The sequence below is a fragment of the Oncorhynchus tshawytscha genome, linkage group LG27 (assembly GCF_018296145.1).
Source record: "Oncorhynchus tshawytscha isolate Ot180627B linkage group LG27, Otsh_v2.0, whole genome shotgun sequence".
NCBI lineage: Eukaryota > Metazoa > Chordata > Actinopteri > Salmoniformes > Salmonidae > Oncorhynchus > Oncorhynchus tshawytscha.
The window spans coordinates 15,390,004-15,413,119 of NC_056455.1; the positions used below are offsets into that span (position 1 = coordinate 15,390,004).

General features: G+C 41.7%; 1 protein-coding gene across 1 annotated transcript in view; it reads left to right on the plus strand.

The window, feature by feature from the left end:
- Positions 1–652: 652 nt before the first annotated feature.
- Positions 653–23,116, plus strand: part of LOC112247019 (ubiquitin carboxyl-terminal hydrolase 43) — a 116,124-nt gene continuing 93,660 nt past the window's right edge. The window contains exons 1-2 of the mRNA XM_042307408.1: positions 653–1,615; positions 14,221–14,370. Coding sequence (XP_042163342.1) covers positions 995–1,615; positions 14,221–14,370 — 771 coding nt within the window. The 5' untranslated portion in view covers positions 653–994. The remainder of the gene's footprint in view (positions 1,616–14,220; positions 14,371–23,116) is intronic.

Here is a 23,116-nt window from a genome sequence, read left to right on the forward strand (position 1 = left end):
GCTTGAGAAATTGCTCTTTGCTAAGAAGCTTTATTTTTTTAAAAACCATTTTAATTGAAAACAATCACAGTAAGGTACTTAATGTTACCCAGAAATGATTTGATATTGAGATAAAAATCGGCTGCATTGGACCTTTAATAATCCTACTCTGATTAGTGATCCCATTTCATTGCCTGAGTATAGATTAACAAGACATTATTTCAAAAAGGTCTCCATTTCTGCCAGGGCATTCCCCAAGGTATTGAATGATATTGCTGTGAATGTAAAAGCAATGCACTTATGCTTACAAGGTGGCCTAACAGAGATTTTGCAAAGATAGTGGACTGTTTTTCCCCCCAACCAACAAACTCCATAAAGTTCATGTTTGAGATGAAACTAACTGAAATATGTCTGCTTATTTTCCATCATATCCTTCTATCTTGTTGTGTATGGTTGGTTACTGCTCTCTTCAGGTGATTGTTTTCATGGGAAGAAAAGTTAAACCTGGAAACATCAACTTGATTGTTTTCATGAAAATCAAAGTTAAACCTGGAAACATCAACTTGTGAGTCAGCGTTTATATGGCCTACTATGCCAGCGTAAACTACTCTGATGATAACAGGGACTAGAATCAAAGTGGGAGGGAATAGTCACACACTACGCATATGAATACACGCCTCTTTCGAGGCGAAGTTCGAAGCGATGGGTAAGTGAGTGTGTACATGCCCGTAAAGGCTGCAAGTAGGAGGCAAGGAAAGGCGCGGGCAATGTTGAACATCGATGGAGCTCGTGTAATTTGGTCAACAAGCATTAAGGGTTTCAGTAAGTGTTGAAATGTGTGACGTTTACCAGCTGCACGGAGTTGATATGAGTTGACGTGCCATGGTTTCACCTCTGTGCGCTGGTGTTCTGTCCTCCTCACGGTATCCGGATGGGAAATCTCTGCAGAAAAGTGGCACACTGGCCTCGAAATTAATTCCAGAATTCTCCAACATCGGCAAAGTATTATAAAGATATGGATAAACACTGCAGAGTGAAGGATGAAGCCACGTCAAAGGCAGCAGCGCGCAAGGAAAACAAACAGAAACATGGACGGCTTTTTCGAAAGAAATCATTGAAGTCGGTGGGGAGTTTTGTAAACAAAATTATCAAAACTTTGGGCACTTTTACCCACTTTGGAGACGTTGCAGTTCAGGGCGCAGAGGATGACGATGGGGGGTTTCGTGACGGGACACCTTGCACACTCAGTGCCAACTCAGAAAATATCAAAGAGGATGTCCAGGTCGCCGGGGAGGATTCTGTTAAAAATAATTCGATAGCTTCTTCCCGTTGCTCGGTGAAAGAAAGGGTTTTATGGTGCTATGGTGGCAACATTCCAGGTGTTCTAGGCTTGAAAAATCACGGGAACACCTGTTTCATGAACGCCGTGGTCCAGTGCTTGAGCAACACTGACCTGCTCGCAGAGTATCTCGGGTTGGAATGGTACAAATTGGATTTGAGTCGAAGGAGAATTAATGGGATTGTTAAAAGTGAAGACACGCAGCATGCCAGAGGTGAAGTCACGGAGCAGTTGGCATCACTTGTTAGGGCACTCTGGACTCTGGAATACATCCCGCAACTGTCCGTGGAATTCAAGGTAGGCTATAGTTGGCTATTATTAAATTGAGTTGCTCTTACACCTGTGTACTAACAATATACTTACTATGTAATAAACTCAGGACAAGCCATTATAGTACCAGAGATCCAGGGTTGAAGATAACTGCTGTATTTCCATTTGCCCCTGTATACCTTGATTGCACCTTGATTGAAACCGCAACATAAAAAACAGTCTTTCCTAACATGATAAAAAAACAATTTGTTTGACATTTGCCTAAAATATTGAGGGGATTTACAGAAAATGTTATCATATTGGTCAATAAGCATTTCACTGTTAGTCTACACCTTTTGTTTATGAAACATGTGACAAATAACATTTGATTTGATATTCCAAAAATGATGCTGAGGCACTAACCATGACATTGGAGTTCATAAGATTTATTAGCCTATAGGTAACCTGTTTATTTCTTTCTCCAGGATTGATTACTTTACAAGTCAGTGCATCATGGAGCTTTGATAGCTATGCTGAACTCCAGTTCATCTCTACAGTGCTTTTATAGTCTGTGAGTTTACCCAGATGGCTTTTAGTTCACCACTTACTAATGAGGTGGCTGGCTGGCACTGTGTGTCACTGGAGTCAGGGCATGGGATTACCAGGTGTCTGTCTGGAGTGCTGAGCTAGCACTTTGTTCCATCAGACACTCACAGCACAGAAGAACCTTGAACATAAACAATGGACTTACTATACTCTAAACAGACTTTTGAAAGCTGGTGTGTTATATTGAGTATTTTCCAGGTATGGCGGCTTCCAACACTGGGCTTTAATATTCCAGTCGCTGAGATGATGAGCATAGCACCTGGCTGACTCACCACCATTTACAATATTGGAGTGTCTCTGAATAGGACACACTTCATTATGTTAGTTAGGCAACATTGCCATAGAGACGACTGTTTATTAAGAGGAACACTCTCCATTAAAGGATCTGAGAGTGGATCTGAGTGTGGATCTGAGTGTGGATCTGAGTGTGGATGAGGAGGCGGTGACAGTATCAGTTTCCCCTCAGGCTTTCCCACCCTGCCCACGCTAAAGAGGAGGAAAACACAATTATCACACTCCCTCGCCTGCAGTGCTAAGCTCCTATATAGTTCAAGGCCAGATAAAGAGAAGATGATAAGGGGTAGGACAAGACATTCACAATGGATTTATTCTTGGAAATGCTAATTGATCTGTGAGGAGAAGAGGTGTAAGCATAACTAGAGGCACACCTTCACCCTGCATTGTGCAAAGCCAGGGGCTCAATCACTTTGTCTCTAGCTCAGTGTAATGTAATGGAATTAGAAGAGTTAGAGAAGTTTTGTCTGGGTGGTGGTCAATGAGGGGCAGATTGAGAGTGCCCCACCACAATACCAGACTAAATTACTATCCAGAGATTTTATTACCTTTATTGTGCAGTCAGTGCTGTACCTCCTGCCAGAGAGGTCTCAGAGGAGAATCAATCCTAACTAGTTTATTTGGTCTCTGTCTGACTCAATGTTCTGTGTGACCGTTCCTCTCCCCCAAAAAGTAACTCTTTCTCACAAGCTCACTCTTCTAAGGATACCCTGCCAACTCCTCTCCATCTATAGCCACTTCCTTCTTCTCTTGTGGGGGGGTTCTCCTTCTTATCTTGTGGGGCTCTCCTGTCAGATTTTGAGAGGACAAAAATCTGAGCTGGCTTCATGTAGTCAAGATAGTTCAGATCTCAAGACAGCTGTAATGATAAATATTCAATGCATGTGATGAGATCTTTCCTGTGTTTAAGTACACACAGGCATGCATCTTGGCTGTGGCTCTGTGACCAGAAGGGTCATGAGTTCATGTCTGGCCATCTAAAACGGTCTTCTATGTAATTCCACAGCTGTCTGCAGGCACCATAAGATAATCAGATAGCTGTCAGGCCCCTGTCTGAGCCCTTAGGCCATGGGAGCATCAGACAAAACAACCAGCTATCTATAAACAATCAAAAACCTTACCCCGTAATTTAAATGGCCCACTTCATAATTATCTCAGAGCAGAGTTCTCAAACAGTATTATCAGTCACTCCACATGCCTCTGACAGAGTAAGAGGAGATAGAGTGAATAGCATAGACAAGGAATAGCAAAGAAGGTGGATAAGTGTTTGGGTCATAAAAAAATAAACACAATTTTGGAGGAGAAAATGAAAGTGAATGTAAGTAAACTTTATGATGTAACACAATGTATTAGCAAAAGCAATTTGGTGGTTGCACACGTGTGCTGTTCAGTTACAGGCTAATATTCACTCTTATGCACCAAGTCAACTCTAATGTGAGAATGACTGACAGCTTGGCAGAAAGAAATGACTTTTCAAGCCTCATTATAAGCAGGCAAAATGTATTTTGAGTGAATTCAGAAGAGAGGTCATTGGTTTATTAGAAGCAAAAAGTTACCATTAAATGGTGATCTGTCCCAGTGTCCTCTCAGGCAGGTTGGTGGCGCAGACAGGAGAAAAATAAAACACAAAGGTAGCTACCGCAGGATGACTGGCACTGAGCCACATTCCAGTAGCACCTTGCAGGACTGACGCTGTCGGGGGAGGGTTACTGAAATGTGGTATCGAAGGTTAAGTACTGTGCCCACGACTTTATATATATATTCTTCCCGTTCATCATGTCCTACCTGTCACTGTCCTCTGATCTGAGGGCTTCATTCTACCTGCTCTGGGATCAGAATCAGATGTGTGTTTTAAAGAGTATCTGATCTGTTTGTCCTAGTGCATTCTCTGAATCCCTCCTGGTGGATTTCACTGTTTGCATAGAGGGGCCAGAGAAGGTTTGAAAACAGAAACTCAAACAGTTACTCAACAGCTAGTATATAGGTTTCAATAACATGGGAGAGTCCTAGGACAGGGGTCAGGGAGGGTAGGGAGGGAGGGATGAAGGCCTCTTGAGCTGGAATTCAGTCCTCACTCCCTCTCTACGGAGCAGATGGACTATCTGGTCGTGTTGGAAGGATAAATCAGTTTAGAGTTTTGACATGTTTGTGTGATGACTCAATACTGTGAGAGTGACTCTGGCTTCCAAGGATGTGTCAATATTTGGGGTCTCCTTTTAATGATTAGGCTATCTGATCTGGCAGAGCTTTGGGTTACAGGACTTTAAATATGAAGTTAAATGACTCAGTGAAGTCACAGGGAGATGACACTTGTTCTTGTTCTGTAAATCTTCTCTTCAGGCGTACACAGGGGTTTAATTGGGCTGGGTCCCAACGGGTCTGACACCTGGCACATATGATTCAAATGAGACCCGGGACCTTTGGTCAGGGGCGTCATTCACCCCAAAAATCTGAGGGGGCACAAAGTACATGAGGTTGGCTTGGGGGTGATCCATATTGGGATATGTCCCAGTCCTGAAGTTGGAGAATTTAGCATTTTCCAAACATCTGAAACAGCATTTTGCTGCAATCTAGAACTATAGTAATTAAGCTTAATTCTATGTCAAAACTGTTTATTTTGCTGCGTATCTAAACATCTAACCTCTTGAGCTGTCTATATCCTCCTGACAGTCTTTTTTTAAAGAAACTAAATATGCTTTTCTGCATCTCTGCAAAAATGTGGGTAAAATATTGAAAGTAATGTGAGTCTTATTCAGGTCACATAGTAATTGCTTGCTTTTCTAAAGGCATGCCAGCTAATATAGTTAGACAAGCTAGCTACTCTAACTTGATTGATAGCCTGAAATGGCTTCTTGGTAGCTAGTTATGGGAGATTAGGAATCTATCTGGGCATAAAATTGCTAGGTGGCTAGTAGTATTATTTTTTAAATAATAATAATAATATATATAAACAAGACAAATCTGTGGGGGTACGTGCACCTGTGCCCTCTATGGGCATGACACCGCTCCCTAATTTTGAATTATATAATGAAAAATGTGTTGTCCACATTTTCATTTTCCACAACCAAAAACATGTGTAGGCAACTGCAAAATCAGACAACCTAATAGTAGAACAGTTTACCTATTAAATTTTTCAGCCTGTCGCATTCTATGCGAGAAAGTAATATTCCTCTTGAGGAGCACTCAAATTAGTGCTGCACAGGGAGAGACATATGGATGTCCAGTCATTGTACAACATTCTTAATACAGTCACGGGAAAACCCACATTTGAAAGCAGTTATGATGGCCACTGTAAATAGAGGAGGATCACGGAGCGTTCTAGTGTTACTACACTTATTTCTCAAATCCCAAAAATGTGTAAAATGCACTATTTTAGAACCATATTTTTTAGCAATGAAATGGTTTATGCTCGTCAGAGCTCGCTAATGGCATTGAATGCATAAGATCGGGGCTAATTGTAACACGGGTCAGGTGTAACAGGTAGACCTGCAATAGTTCACAGTACATGATCCTTGGTTCGCTGAGTGCCAGTGGAATTTTTTTGTTGGGGGTGGGAATTCAAGTCATCAATATATTGCTGACTGGCAACAAGATAGCCTAATGTTTAGATCTAAGAGTTAGCATCAGGTGGGCTACATCAGGTGATAATGCTTATTGCTAAATAACACACCTGCCTGATAATATGGACCAATATGTTATTGGGTTCATTTCCAAAGTGGGAAATTCTATTTTAGAATTTTCACTTATTTTGGAATAGAATGTCCTTTTAAAAGGTTGACAGAACTGACCTTCTCACAGTCATCCCCCCCCACCTCTCAATTTAACCTCTCTGGGATATACATCCCACCTGGCCAAAAGCCAGGGAAAATGCAGAGCGCCAAATTCAAATAAATTACTATAAAAATCTAACTTTCATTAAATCACATGCAAGAAAGCAAATTAAAGCTACACTTGTTGTGAATCCAGCCAACATGTCAGATTTCAAAAAGGCTTTTTGGCGAAAGCAAACGATGCTATTATCTGAGGACAGCACTTCCGTAAACAAAGAGAGAAAAGCATATTTCAACCCTGCAGGCGTTACACAAAACGCAGAAATAATAATATAATTCATGCCTTACCTTTGACAAGCTTCTTTTGTTGGCACTCCAATATGTCCCATAAACATCACAAATGGTCCTTTTGTTCGATTAATTCCGTCGATATATATATCCAAAATGTCCATTTATTTGGCGCGTTTGATCCAGAAAAACACCGGTTCCAACTTACGCAATGTGACTAACAAATATCTCAAAAGTTACCTGTAAACTTTGCCAAAACATTTCAAACTACTTTTGTAATACAACTTTAGGTATTTAATAATTTATAAAATTAAAGACGGGATGATCTGTGTTCAGTACAGGAGGAAAACAAACTGTAGCTAGCTTTCTGGTCACGCGCCTCTATCTAACAGTACACTTCAAGTGACCCTCGTTCAAGATGGCCGTACTTCTTTATTACACAAAGGAAAAACCTCAACCAATTTCTAAAGATTGTTGACATCCTTTAGAAGCGACAGAAACTGCAAGAAGGTCCCTTAGAAATCTGGATTCCCAATGAAAACCAATTGAATAGAGAGTGACTTTAAAAAAAATCTGAATGGTTTGTCCTCGGGGTTTCGCCTGCTAAAGATGTTCTGTTATACTCACAGACATGATTCAAACAATTTTAGAAACTTCAGAGTGTTGTCTATCCACATCTACTAATAATATGCATATCTTATCTTCTGGGGATGAGTAGCAGGCAGTTGAATTTGGGCATGCATTTCATCCGGACGTAAAAATACTGCCCCCTGTCACCAAGAAGTTTTAACCCCTGGGCGTACATACAGTATATGTCAGTTTTACAGTACCAGCACCCACTATAGTCATTATCATGCCTAATTTGCTTGATGATGACACCACAGAGAAAGAGGCAGTGCATACCAACATTCAGAGGTCATCTAATGTAGCTGCTGTTACAGTAAAAAGCCCTAGCAGTGGTCCTATTTATATGACTGATGGGACTGGTCCATATGGTCAAAAGCCCTGCGCTCCCCACAGCAACTCGCTCAAACCTCCCCCACGTCTCCTTCACCCAAATCCAGTTAGCTGATGTTCTGAAAGAGCTGCAAAATCTGTACCCCTACAAATCTGCCGGGCTAGACAATCTGGACTAGAGGTCGACCGATTATGATTTTTCAACGCCGATACCGATTATTGGAGGACCCAAAAAAAGCCGATCCCGATTAATCAGCCGATATTTATTTATTTATTTGTAATAATGACAATTACAACAATATTGAATGAACACTTATTTTAACTTAATATAATACATAAAAAAATCAATTTTAGCCTCAAATAAATAATGAAACATGTTCAATTTGGTTTAAATAATGCAAAAACAAAGTATTGGAGAAGAAAGTAAAAGTGCAATATGTGCCATGTAAAAAAGCTTTGAGTTCCTTGCTCAGAACATGAGAACATATGAAAGTTGGTGGTTCCTTTTAACATGAGACTTCAATATTCCAAGGTAAGAGGTTTTAGGTTGTAGTTAATATAGTATTTATAGGAATATTTCTCTCTATACCATTTTTATTTCATATACCTTTAACTATTGGATGTTCTGATAGGCACTTTAGTATTGCCAGTGTAACAGTATAGCTTCCGTCCCTCTCCTCGCTCCCCCTGGGCTCGAACCAGGAACACATCGACAACAGCCACCCTCGAAGCAGCGTTACCCATGCAGAGCGACGTGAACAACCACTCCAAGTCTCAGAGCGAGTGACGATTGAAACGCTACTAGCGCGCACCCCGCTAACTAGCTAGCCATTTCACATCGGTTACACCAGCCATTTGGCTGATAGGCATGAAGTCATAAACAGCGCTGTGCTTGCGAAGAGCTGCTGGCAAAACGCACGAAAGTGCTGTTTGAATTAATGCTTACGAGCCTGCTGCTTCCTACCATCGCTCATTCAGACTGCTCTATCATGTCATAGACTTAGTTATAATATAATAACACACAGAAATACGAGCCTTTGGTCATTAATATGGTCGAATCTATCATTTCGAAAACAAAATGTTTATTATTTCAGTGAAATATGGAACCGTTACGTATTTTATCGAAGGGGTGGCATCCATTAGTCTAAATATTCCTGTTACATTGCACAACCTTCAATGTTATGTCATAATTGCGTAAAATTCTGGCAAATTAGTTCGCAATGAGCCAGGCTGCCCGAACTGTTGCATATATCCTGACTCTGCGTGCAATGAATGCAAGAGAAGTGACACAATTTCACCTGGTTAATATTGCCTGCTAACCTGGATTTCCTTTAGCTAAATATGCAGGTTTAAAAATATATACTTCTGTGTATTGATTTTAAGAAAGGCATTGGTGTTTATGGTTAGGTACAGTCGTACAATGATTGTGCTTTTTTCGCAAATGCGCTTTTGTTAAATCATCCCCCTGCTTTGCATCGATTATATGCAATGCAGGACACGCAAGATAAACTAGTAATATCATCAACCATGTGTAGTTAACTAGTGATTATGATTGATTGATTGATTGTTTTTTATAAGTTAAGTTTAACGCTAGCTAGCAACTTACCTTGGCTTCTACTGCATTCGCGTAACAGGCAGGCTCCTCGTGGAGTGCAGTGAGAGGCAGGTGGTTAGAGCGTTGGACTAGTTAACTGTAAGGTTGCAAGATTGAATCCCCCGAGCTGACAAGGTAAAAATCTGTCGGTCTGCTCCTGAACAAGGCAGTTAACCCACCGTTCCTAGGCCGTCATTGAAAATAAGAATGTGTGCTTAACTGACGTGCCTAGTTAAATAAAGGTGTCCAAAAATACCAATTTCCGATTGTTAAGAAAACTTGAAATCGGCCCTAATTAATCGGCCATTCCGATTAATCGGCCGAGCTCTAATCTGGACCCTCTCTTTCTAAAATTATCTGCCTAAATTATTGCAACCCCTATTACTAGCTTGTTCAACCTTTCTTTCGTATCGTCTGAGATTCCCATAGATTGGAAAGCTGCCGCGGTCATCCCCCTCTTCAAAGGGGGAGACACTCTAGACCCAAACTGCTACAGACCTATATCTATTCTACCCTGCCTTTCTAAGGTCTTGGAAAGCCAAGTTAACAAACAGATTACAGACCATTTTCGAATCTCACCGTACCTTCTCCACTATGCAATCTGGTTTCAGAGCTGGTCATGGGTGCACCTCAGCCACACTCAAGGTCCTAAATGATAGCACCAGCTGTCAGAGCAGCTCACATATCACTGCACCTGTACATAGCTCATCTGTAAATAGCCCATCCAATCTACCTCATCCCTATACTGTATTTATTTATTTATCTTGCTGCTTTGCACCCCAGTATCTCTACTTGCACATTCATCTTCTGCACATCCTACCATTCCAGTGTTTAATTGCTATATTGTAATTACTTTGCTACCATGGCCTATGTATTGCCTTACCTCCCTTATCCTTCCTCATTTGTACATGCTGTATATAGATTTTTCTACTGTATTATTGATTGTATGTTTGTATTCCATGTGTAACTCTGTGTTGTTGTATGTGTCGAACTGCTTTGCTTTATCTTGGCCAGGTCGCAGTTGCAAATGAGAACTTGTTCTCAACTGGCCTACCTGGTTAAATAAAGGTGAAATAAAATAAAGTATTAATTGTCAGTTTGAGTCAGATACCTCATAAACCAGAGCATTAATTATACACACATATTACACAGTCCAGAGTTATATGTAATTAGGTCAAAATGGCCATTGTGGACACCACAGAGAAAACTATACCTTATCTACAGTATCAATTATTTATCTGACGCAATTACCAGATTTCATGGACACTGATGAAGATAACTATAATTACCATGGGAGATTTGCCTCTGTAACAGCAGCAGGTAATTGTAGCATTATGTGTCTACAGAGAGCTTATTTCTGGAAACTGCCTTGGAGAGTTAATTTAAAGTATGTCAAGAGTTAAAATCTTTATTGTCTGTACACTGCCATCAGACTAACTTAGGCTATGTAGAACACAACAAAACAAGTCGTACAACATCAATATAGGTCTTTCATCTTGCTACCTCAATTGTGCTTTGCCTTCCATGCAAGATATTTACAGTAGGTTAAAGCTGTACAATGAGCAAACCTATTACATGAAGGCTATCTTCTGTGCTGTGCTGCCAGTCTCCAAGAGGCCATTATGTCATACTGTTCTTTCTTGACACAAAAGGGACAGACTTGCTGCTGGCACAGGGACAACTAGACAATGGATTTGTCTGCACAGTCTGAGTTATGGCCCTGTGATTGTGATGTTTTAATTTTGTTGTCCACATTTTGTGTAATTGTGTGTAAGGACCTGAACAGTGTGATACTTCTCACCTGACTTTGTCTCTGACTAAAAATAGACACTGTAGGAAGAGGTACACTTTCAGGCAGCATTTCGGAGACTACTCTCTTCTACTCTTACTTTTGCTTTGACACATCCCAATAATCACTTTGCTCTCTGTTTATGAATGTGTGTTCACTTTGTACAATGTTCAGCTGAGTAGCTACTTTGAAGATAGGTAGAGAAAGCAGTACCTCCCACACACAGTGTGTTATTATACAGGTTGTACCAATGATAGCGAGATCTACTGTACTGTATGATAGAGTCATACAGTATGTCTGTTAGATACCAGGGATTATTAGGCAGTGATCACAGGCTGCTGTTTTCTCCATAATCTCTCATTACTGCTGAGGCTCCTTCAGGCTGCCAGCTGCGGTTCAGCCGGTTAATTCCAGAGTAATTGAGTCGTGTGCCACTCAGTCTTAAACCACAGATTTCAATTTACATTGTGTTCCATGTGGGCTTAAGTATTCTTCAACCTACTTTTTTGTGGCATAGTGATATCTACAGACATATTTCATTTGATGTTGCTTTCTTAAATGTCAAAAGAACGGTCTTTATATCTGTCAGTTAAGTTTGGGTAATACTAGTACTATAGTTGTGTGTGTGTGGTGTTGAGACAAATGTTTCTGAATAACTGAATATGAGGGGGTTCAGTGGGAGCCATCCAAGGTCAGCTCTGATTGGGCTCAGCAGCATTTGAGAATGTTCTGCCCGGGACCTGAAATAGCTTTGTCTCAGACAGTGGGTGACGAGGGAAGCGTGAAGAGCATTAGGGAGAATTTGCAATTCAAGAATCCCTTTGTTCTGCGTTCTGTGGAGACGGACACAGGGCTTGAGGCAATGATTGACCCGCTGTGGGTCCACTGTGGGGGCTGTGCTACAGGAATTAAGCCTACAGCTGAGCTTCCTGAAGAAGGGATCCTGTGTGCAGCCACAGGTGGACCAACAGACACACCTAGGGTCCTATAAAATCTGCGATGCGGAGAACGCGGACAGAATCACGGAATCCAGACATTAAAATGGAATTCAATAATATTAAAACATTTATTGAACTTAACAGGAAATCAACTAAATGTATTGAACTTGTTAGAAAATTAATTAATTTGCACAAGATTACCATAAATCAAATAAAATTGTATTTGTCACTTGCGCCGAATACAAGATGTGTTGACCTTACTGTGAAATGCTTTTACTTACAAGCCCTTAACCAACAATGCAGTGTTTAGAAAAATGAAAGTAAAAAAAATATTTACTAAATAAACTAAAGTTATAACAAAAGGAACACTATAAAATGACAATGACGAGGCTATAAACAGGGGATACCGGTACAGAGTCAATGTGTGGGGGTACAGGTTAGTCGAGGTAATTGAGGTAATATGTACATGTAGGTAATGGTGAAATGACTATCCATAAATAATAAATGACAAGTAGCAGCAGCGTAAATAAAAATAAAAAGGGGGGTCAATTCAAGTAGTCCAGGTAGCCATTCAATGAACTGTTCAGTAGTCTTATGGCTTTGGGATAGCAGCTGTTATGGAGCCTCTTGGACCTAGACTTGGCGCTCCGGTACCGCTTGCCGTGCGGTAGCAGAGAGAACAGTCTATGACTAGAGTGGCTGGAGTCTTTAAAACATTTTAGGGCCTTCCGCTGACACACCCTGGTATAGAGGGTGGATGGCAGGAAGCTTAGCCCCAGTGATGTCCTGGGCCGTTCGCACTACTCTCTGTAGCACCTTGCGGTCATATGCCGAGCAGTTGCCATACCGGGCGATGATGCAACCAGTCAAGATGCGCTCGATGGTGCAGCTGTAGAACTTTTTGAGGATCTGAGGACCCATGCCAAATATTTTCAGTCTCCTGAAGGGGATTAGGCATTGTCGTGCCCTCTTCACCACTGTCTTCGTGTGTTGGGACCATGATGGTTTGTTGGTGATGTGGACATCAAGAAACTTGAAGCTCTCGACCTGCTCCACTACAGCCCTGTCAATGTGAATGGGGGAGTGCTTGGCCCTCCTTTTCTTGTAGTCCACGAGGTGATCACGTTGAGGGAGAGGTTGTTGTCTTGGCACTACACTATCAGGTGTCTAACCTGTCTACAGGCTGTCTCATCGTTGTCGGTGATCAGGCCTACCATTGTTGTGTCGTCTGCAAACTTAATGATGGTGTTGGAGTCGTGCTTGAATGAGCAGTTGTGGGTGAACAGGGAGTATAGGAGGGGACTAAGCACGCACCCTCGAGGGGCCCCCCGTGTTGAAGATCAGCGTGGCAGATGTGTTGTTGCCTAACTTTTAGGTGTTTAGTCTCAGGATCCTTAGCTTAGTGATGAGCTTTGAGGGCACTATGGTGTTAAGACAGGAACAAAATGCATCAGTGATTCGTATTTTCCTTAAACTTTCTGAAGAGGCAACACGTGAATTCCCCTGTCTGCGTGTGCTCGTTTGTCTACCACTTTTTGTGTAGGCATTAGCAATGATGCTAATAATGATCCATCTTCTGGAGATGGGAAGGCTTTCCCAAAAGCCTATACCTACCTGGCAGAATGATATCATGATTATCTGCATCAATCCAGTGGCGATTTGTTTAGCAAACTCTGCAATCACGTGTCCTCCAGAAACACCGCTAACCAAACAGTGTTGCTGTGCAATAAATAAAAGGGGATCTACACCCAAAAATGTAAATGTAATATATTTTTCCCAGACCTCAAAAGGGGTCTCCTGATGTGGTTTAAGCATTGGTGTGGACCTAAAACATAAAATGTTGTTGTTTTCTATCTAAAAAAAATATTTTGAGAGCAAAAACCTGAAAAAACAGAAACCTGGAAAAAACAAACGGAGAAAACGGAATTTGGGGAAAAAAACAAATGGAATTTGGCAAAAAATAAAACTGATTATATAGGGTCTTGCACACCTCAGTTGGCCAGTGAATATCACACTGTGTGTTTCATGTTTCTATGTAAGCGGGAATGGCAGTAAACAAACCAATAGCTTTTGGTACTGCAATTTGGGTATTCCTGTCACATCTCAAATCCTAACAAGCTGTCAGATTTGGATCTGAATTATCCCACTGCTGTTTTAGTTTTTCACTCTTATGCAAAATGTTCGGATTATCCGGACAGCAAAAGGTTATTCATGCATTTAGGCAAGTCTTTACTTCAAAAGCACACTGTGTGGTTATAGTACATTCATCTTGAATTACATCAATGTAATGATTTTAAAACAACAGTCAGCTAATCTGTTTTCTCTGTCCATTGAAGACGCACTAATTCACCAATGTTTACAATACAGTTTTACATGGACTCCTTCATTGACCATGTGACTCTCCTTTCCTTCTCTAGAGTATAGTATCCAAGTATGGATCCCAATTCCGAGGAAACTCCCAACATGACGCCCTGGAGTTCCTGCTTTGGCTTCTGGACCGAGTTCACGAGGATGTCAACTTGTCCTCCTGCAGCAACAACAATAACAAGACCAAAGCCCCAGGGAAGGTAAGAGTGCCTTCTCCATCCACTGTCACACAGTCACATTGAACTGTACTGAACTCAAAGTGTAGGCTTGAGCTACAAGTCTCAACAGTGCCTTGCACTCCTCACACACAAGAGCAAGAACTACTGTCTGAAATATCTATTGCTATACAGAAAATGATCTTTTCATATGCTTACAGAACCTTGGTTTCACAAAAGAACGTCGGTTTCTCCAGGCATTTGCAACAGCATCTTTATGTTCTTTGCAGCTCTAAGTTTGTACAATTTAAATTCAGCTCTCAATTATTGATGTACTTATCTACCCTTGGATCTATACTAAATGTGCTAACACAGCATTAATCGACTTTAATTTATGTACTCTGTGATTCAGAAAAATTCTGAACAGATGTGAGAGGAAGAGCAGCATTGCATAGAAGTGACATATTTCCTTCTCTTTCCTTCTTCTCTCCTCTCCTAAATGGCATATGAAACAACAGATAATTCTGATAACCCTGTGTGAGGGATAAAGCTCCCTCTATACCTTGTATTGCCTACCCCCTTCGGTGAAATAGTTCATGCACCTGTTTGGAAACAATTGCCTCTCTGACAAACGTATTTCCTGTGTTTGTGGGGAGGAACAGCTTAGAGCTGATGTGATGGGTTTCCATAGTTCTGTCTGTCTGTGAACATGCCCTGTGTGCTGCAGCCGTCTAACTGATGCCACAAGTGAAACTGCTGCTTTCACAGGAGACCTGCAACTTTGTTCTATAATGTCTTCTGTGCAGCCTGAGGAGTAGAATCAAAGCTGGGTAATTTGCTGTTTGATAATTTCTCTGTGCATGGCTCCTCTTGAAGGTATGCCTGTGGGCACAGTGGAGCCTGACACCCCCTGGATAGGCCTTTGATCGGTTCCACTGTGCCCATTAGCAGGGAGTTTCATGCATTATTAAAAACATATTTCTGCTTTTGAAATACACCCCCTCTTTAGCAGTGCTATCAGGGTGATAACCAATGGAATGATTCATACCAAGTGCTAAATTCACGGTTGGTGAGTCATCACAAATAAATCTAAATGATGTCAGTGTCCCTTCTCCCACAGACCTTACTCCACTGATTTATTCTGTTGTATCATCGCTATTCTGGTGGAGGGGAATTTCAGTCTCAGATTCACAGAACAATACATCACTGTATTTGGGATTCAACATGTCTTTATCAAACTGGTATGCGAACACACGGAAAACAATCTGTTCCACTTTTTTGCGTGTTAATTAAGTAACAGAAGTGAGATGCATGGTTTGAGGGAGGGTAAATGGTGCTGTGTTCCAGACCAGCACAGCTTACTACATGATGACACTGGCCAGAATGAAGCCATTGGCTTGGCTGCTGCTTAGGCCTGCTGGCTCTTGTTTTGGATAAAACACAGCTTGGTCTTTGTTGCATCAATTGAATTTGACACTCTGCATACTTGAATTAATAGCTCAAAGTAAGAGGTGGTTTCAAGCTGTGGTCTGTTGAAGTGAATCTCACTGACACTAACCATGTAGGGACCTACTGAACCATGGCTATGGTTAAGACTAGAAACTAGACTGTGTGTAGGCTAAGACAGAGGTTTTGAGATTCAGTTGCCAGTGTGAACTCAGCTTTGTGGTCTTGTATGTAAGATTCGTCAAAGTGTGATTTTCTTACTTCATCTATCTTCTAACAGGTTAGCAGGTTAGTGTGTTTGCATATGGGTGGGTGTGTTCTTGTGTTTATGGGTGTATGCATGTGTGTAGGCTAAGTGATGCTCAGTGAGTTGTGTGTGTGTGTGACAGTGAGTGTTTGTATGGGCCCCAGTTCATTGAGCCATTCAATTTGGTTGTTTGCTTTGAGCAATGAGCATTCGGTCCCCTCACACGCACTTTCCCCTTTCTCTCCATCTATCCTTCCCCCCCTCTCTCTCTCCATATTTCTGTTGACACCCCCATCTTTGTTTATCTGGCCATATACAGTACTATGCAGTGTCTATCCAATACTTGAACAAAGCTCCAATCTGAGATGAGTTGCCCTTCAGTGCAGGGCCAGAGGGCACAGGAGGTGATCTGGACTGTGTCTCTGTCTCTCCGTATGAGGCCACAGAGGACATCAGAGGAGGCTGGGACTGGAAGACTGATGATAAGGCCTGTCATTATAAGTCTGGGACACGTCAAGGAAAAAGTTGCCACACCTTGTTAACACCCAAGAGTCTGACGGTGTGAGGAACGAAAATCTGCTGTTTTTGACAGCTTGCCGCTCCACTTCATCATTGATTTTACACTTTTACTTTAGTTTAGGCAAGACAAACTAGTAATATCAATTTGGTTAGGCTATCTTCCCACACCACACCTCCAATGGTTCACCTTTCTTTGTGAAGGAGACCCATTTGAACTTTTGAACTTGTTATTGTGTTCTCTGTCTGAGGGACTTCCTCCCTGTTATATGACCCATAATCTCTGATGGCACAGCTAGCAATGCAGCGCCTTAGACCACTGCGCCACCCAGGAGGCCCTCTTTTGCCCATCTTAATCTTTTCTTCTTATTGGCCAGTCTGAGATATGGCTTTTTCTTTACAACTCTGCCTAGAAGGCCAGCATCTCGGAGTCGCCTCTTCACTGCTGACATTGAGACTAGTGTTTTGCGGGTACTATTTAATGAAGCTGCTAGTTGAGGACTTGTGAGGCATCTGTTTCTCAAACTAGACACTCTAATGTACTTGTCCTCTTGCTCAGTTGGGCCTCCCACTCCTCTTTCTATTCTGGTTAAAGCCAGATGGAACTGTTATGTGAAGGGAGTTGTACACAGTGTATGAGATCTTCAGTTTTTTGGCAATTTCTCGCGTGGATTAGCCTTCATTTCTCAGACCAAGAATAGCCTGACGAGTTTCGGAAGAAAGTTCTTTGTTTCTGTCCATTTTGAGCCTGTAATCAAACCCACAAATGCTGATGCTCCAGATACTCAACTAGTCGAAAGGGCAGTTTTATTGCTTCTTTAATTAGCATAACAGTTTTCAGCTTTGCTAACATAATTGCAAAAGGGTTTTCTAATGATCAACTAGCCTTTTAAAATTATAAACTTGGATTAGCTAACACAACCTGCCATTGGAACAGAAGAGTGCTGGTTGCTGATAATGGGCCTCTGTACGCCCATGTAGATATTCCATACAAAATCAGCCGTTTCCAGCTACAATAGTCATTTACAACATTAACAGCCTATTTAAATGGGGTAAAGTAGTCACTGTGCTGTTTGGTATCATTGTGTGCGTCACACTGAACATGGACCAGAGTAAAGTAGTCACTGTGCTGTTTGGTATCATTGTGTGCATCACACTGAACATGGACCAGAGTAAAGTAGTCACTGTGCTGTTTGGTATCATTGTGTGCGTCACACTGAACATGGACCAGAGTAAAGTAGTCACTGTGCTGTTTGGTATCATTGTGTGCATCACACTGAACATGGACCAGAGTAAAGTAGTCACTGTGCTGTTTGGTATCATTGTGTGCGTCACACTGAACATGGACCAGAGTAAAGTAGTCACTGTGCTGTTTGGTATCATTGTGTGCATCACACTGAACATGGACCAGAGAAAGTAGTCACTGTGCTGTTTGGTATCATTGTGTGCGTCACACTGAACATGGACCAGAGTAAAGTAGTCACTGTGCTGTTTGGTATCATTGTGTGCATCACACTGAACATGGACCAGAGAAAAGTAGTCACTGTGCTGTTTCGTATCATTGTGTGCATCACACTGAACATTGATCAGAGAAAACAAAGGAGAGATTTGTCTGAGGAGATCAGGAAGAAAATTATAGACAAGCATGGTAAAGGTAAATGCTATAAGACCAACTCCAAGCAGCTTGATGTTCCTGTGACAACAGTTACACATATTATTAAGACGTTTAAGGTCCATTGAACTGGAGCCAACCTCCCTGGCCACAAGAGGAAATTTGACCCCAAATTGAACATAAGGATAGTGCGAATGGTAGAAAAGGAACCAAGGATAACTGCCAAAAAGATACAAGCTGAACTCCAAGGTGAAGGTACATCAGTTTCTGATCGCACCATCACTTTTTGAGCAAAAGTGGGCTCCATGGAAGAAGACCCAGGAGGACTCCACTTTTGAAAGAAAAACATAAAAAATCCAGACTGGAATTTGCTAAAATGCATATTGACAAGCCACAATCCTTCTGGGAGAATGTCTTTTGGACAGATGAGTCAAAACTGGAGCTTTTTGTCAAGTCACATCAGCTTATTGTTCACAGATGAAAATATGAAGCTTTCAAAGAAAAGAACACCATACCTACAGTGAAACATGGAGGAGGCTCGGTTATGTTCTGGGGCTGCCTTGCAGTGCCTGGCACAGGGTGCCTTGAATCTGTCCAGGGCACAATGAAATCTCAAGACTATCAAAGCATTCTGTAGCGAAACGTACTGCCTAGTGTAAGAAAGCTCTGTCTCAGTCGCAGGTCATGGGTCCTCCAACAGGATAATGACCCAAAGCAAACAGCTAAAAGCACCCAAGAATGGATAAGAACAAAACATTGGACTATTCTGAAGTGGCCTTCTATGAGTCCTGATCTGAATCCTGTCCAACATCTATGGAAAAAGCTGAAACTTGCAGTCTGGAGAAGGTCCCCATCAAACCTGAGACAGCTGGAGCAGTTTGATCAGGAAGAGTGGGTCAAACTACCTGTTAACAGGTGCAGAAGTCTCATTGAGAGCTACAGAAAACATTTGATTGCAGTGATTGCCTCTAAAGGTTGTGCAACAAAATATTTGGTTAAGGGTCCCATCATTTTTGTCCATGACATTTTCATTTGTTTTATTATTTACAATATTATGTTGAATATAAAATAAAAAGCAGAGTCTGATTTCTATTAAGTATGGAATGAACAGTGGTGGATGCCAATTACTTTGGCCAGTTTCAAGTTATTTCAGAGAAAATTGTGCATTCTTTGTTTTTTGTGGAGTGGTACCAACAAATTTGAGCAGGTCTGTATATATATTTTTATTTATTATTACATTTCAAATTACAATACAAGAACAATGAAACATAGGACATCACTACACATATATTTTCTCTGAAGAACCACAAAATAACAGTAAAAGTTTAAGAAAAATACAATCACGAATTGACATTCAAAAGTTAAAGTACCTCAAATAAAATTTAGGCCAGGGTTTACAGTTGTACAAACCTGTGACAGAGTTGTGATAATGCAGTGTTTTTTTGTTATTGACTAATTCTAGAGATTTTATTAAGTATTGGATTTCTAGTAAATAATATGTTGCATTTGGAGACATTTTTCAAATATTTGTTTTCGTTACCCTAGAGAATGAAGAAATTAACGACTAATTCAGTAGTTTTGTTTTCATTTGAATAATAACATATGACATCTTTCATTGTAAATACCTGGGTTTTGTCATGGCTTCAGTATGCATTCTGCTCTGGCTGTTGAGTAAAGACAACCCCTTCCAGAGGCTCATTGCTTGTCTCTATGTTGGCTTTATACTGACAGGAATAGGAATCATGCTTCATATTGACCTCAATTAGATCTGTGGAAGTCATTATTAACCTGCCTTGGAAATCACATTAGCATGTCCTGATTAATGCCAAAGCTATTAATAATGACAGTCAACTGAGTCATTTAGCCTGAAATACATGACTGACTAATCGATGGACAGACATCACCTCTCATGCAGCTGCATCTCAATTTGTACTAAGCTAATGCTACATGTTCTCTAATGATATGGGGTATGCCAAGAAAGCTATACGACTGTCGACTAACATATAGTGGGAGTTCAGCAGGTGTCAGGGTTGTGCTTGTAGTGAGGCTCTCCTCTCTCCTGACTGAATTAAGTATTCTTCTTGAAAACTTTTCTATAGGTAGAAAAAGCTCTCCTACAATCTTGTAATTCTTTTTTCAAAAGAATACTGTCTATCAGAATAAACTCTATATCAATAAACGACATGCACACACACACACACACACACACACACACACACACACACACACACACACACACACACACACACACACACACACACACACACACACACACACACACACACTGTATATAGACTTTCTTTCTTTTCTTTCTATTGTGTTATTGACCATACGCTTGTTTATTCCATGTGTAACTCTGTGTTGTTGTTTGAGTTGCACTGCTTTGCTTTATCTTGGCCAGGTCGCAGTTGTAAATGAGAACATGTTCTCAACTAGCCTACCTGGTTAAATAAAGGTGACATGTTTTTTTTATACACACAGACTAGCACTGTGTGGTCTCTGTCCAGAGCAGAACATCTCTTATGACAGTCATCTCTTATGTTTCGCCAGACCCTCTCCCAGCCTCCTATGAATGGACTGAGCACCGGCGTTGTCATGGATTTCATTTTTTTTATCAGTATGGAAACATGCGGCCTGATAGACTGTAGCCAAGGAAATAATCCCAGGGCTCATACAGTACACTACCTACTAACGGGATTCATCCTGCTATTCTCACTGTGCCCCCCTCCCTCCTCCCCTGGCTCAAAGTCTGCTGCTTACCATACTCACTCTTCCCTTTATTGGTCTTTTTAGAGCCCTCTAAGATTTTACAGTAGTATCAGCTAGCCACCCACAAAGGATCTCTCCTCAGGGGAGAAGGCTTTTAATGGCTCTCTCAGGTGACTGACTCCATGAAGAGAGGTCTTCTTATTTTAGCACTGCTCAGACATCTATCACATCTAACTGTGTTTACCCTTCTCACATCACAAATAGTCAAACCCTTGTTGACGTCTGGGAGAAGGGGCTTGAAAGAGGGAGTTCAGAGGAGTTTAAGGGTTTGTTGTGTTGTGTTTGTTGCTGTGCTGTGGCAGGCTGCAGCTCTGCCACCCTACCGGAGCTGTGCCAGTGGAGTAAGCCCGGGTCACAGGGAGGATGGAGGGAGTGAGGCAAGTCCTCTCATGTCACCACTGAGCCCAGGGAGGGAGCTCTGCTAACCCAGGGGCTGAATTAATTGTTTTTCAGCACGCGTTCAGTTACCATAAGCAGCACAGGAGACCCAGATGAACAGTGGGAGTTCCCCCACCCCTGAGCTTCCAAGCTCAAGTCAGTGGTTCCCAAACTTTCATTCTGGCCCCCCTTACATCATTGGGGAACATGTCTCGCCTTCCCTCTATGTGCACAAGTACTGTCCATGACACAAACTTTTCACCCCCCCTCTTATTGGCCGAAAGACCATTCTGCAGTTTAAAAGCTCATTTCCTGTATTTCTACACGTTTTGCCATGTCTTACATGTGTTCATGTTATATCTGAGTGACTCAAACATTACAACAAAATCAACAGGCTAACAACCTAGCTAAAAAAACATTAGCTCACATGGGCTGGTTGATCTGGACATTTCTGACAAGTTATAAATAGCTCTCTAAGGTCTGCAATGACTGACATGACAAGAGGAAAACTGCTGATGCACTATGTACTACACACAATTTCGAAATGGCACCTTATGCATTCTACTGTTACTATTATCAAGAGTAAGTTGTAAGCTCGACTGAGTTCCTTAAAAAGAATACACACATACGCAGGCACACACACACACACATACATACACACCCACACTGTGGTCACACCATGGAACTGGCATTCAGTTTGTTGACCGTTTATCACTTAGGAAACAGTGCTGGTGTGAAGCTCTCTCTCTGTATCATGAATGCGGCCCTTTGTAAGCCGGTGGAAGAAAGAGACGCTTGTTGAGCACTGCTAGTGAAGCGAGGGAGAGGTGAGACAGGGTTGTGCTGGGCTCTGTACAACAGTGTGGCTGTGGGTGGGGAAGCCTTAACGGGTAGTGACAGACTGACAGATAAGCAAACCTCAGCAATGTTGCAGAGTCAGTATAGTCAAGCAACTGTTGTCATGTTTGATGATATTTCAATTATTTGTATCTGATTTACAAATGTGTTTACTTATCCAGAACAAGGAGCAGTTTGGGTACTTTTGCTCTCAGTGAACCCTCAGCCCTCCTACAGCGTTGGAACATGAATAAGGGACTGTGAATGTAATGCAGTTAGTGCTGTCACAGCAAACACTCTGGGCTGGTCCGAGCCATTCACTTTAGGGAATGGGATATTCACCAGAGGGCCTTGGGAATCTACTGTATCTGTGCCCACAGAGAAGCAGAGGGGAGGTGTGTGAGTAGAGAGAAGAGGAACAGTGTTCAGGGTTCAACCTTGGGTCAAAGAGGATTATGATCAGTGGTACTCATGATGCAAGCCAGGAAAAGAGATAGCACTGAAGGCGAGCTACCAGAGACACTCAAAAACAGAGGACATTCCCATGCAGGGTCAAATGACTCATGTCCTGCACTGGTTCCTCAGCCATACTGAGCACAATCATCACAACGATCAGTATCAAGGTCACCAAGGTCAGAAACACTATCCTCAGAACCTTTCAAGGCATCCTCCTCTCTTCTCTTCACTGTCTCTTCATAAAGATTTGCTGTGATTTACAGAGAGTGCACTAACTAAGCCAACCACCAATACCTGACTAGAACAACATCACTTACAGTAGCACCGACCGTCACAACGTGCCATGTGTGGTTGCTGTTTTCCAGTCAGAGAGGGCAGGGTGCAGACCTATTGTGCCTGTGAGTGTTTCCTCTCCCCAACTTTGATTTTGTCTGCTCTGTAGAAAAGAATGGCTTCCTGTGACTCGGAGCCACCCAGCTGGAAAAGCAGCTTGGAAGAAAGGGTCCCAATGTGACCGCTCTGTGTTTGTG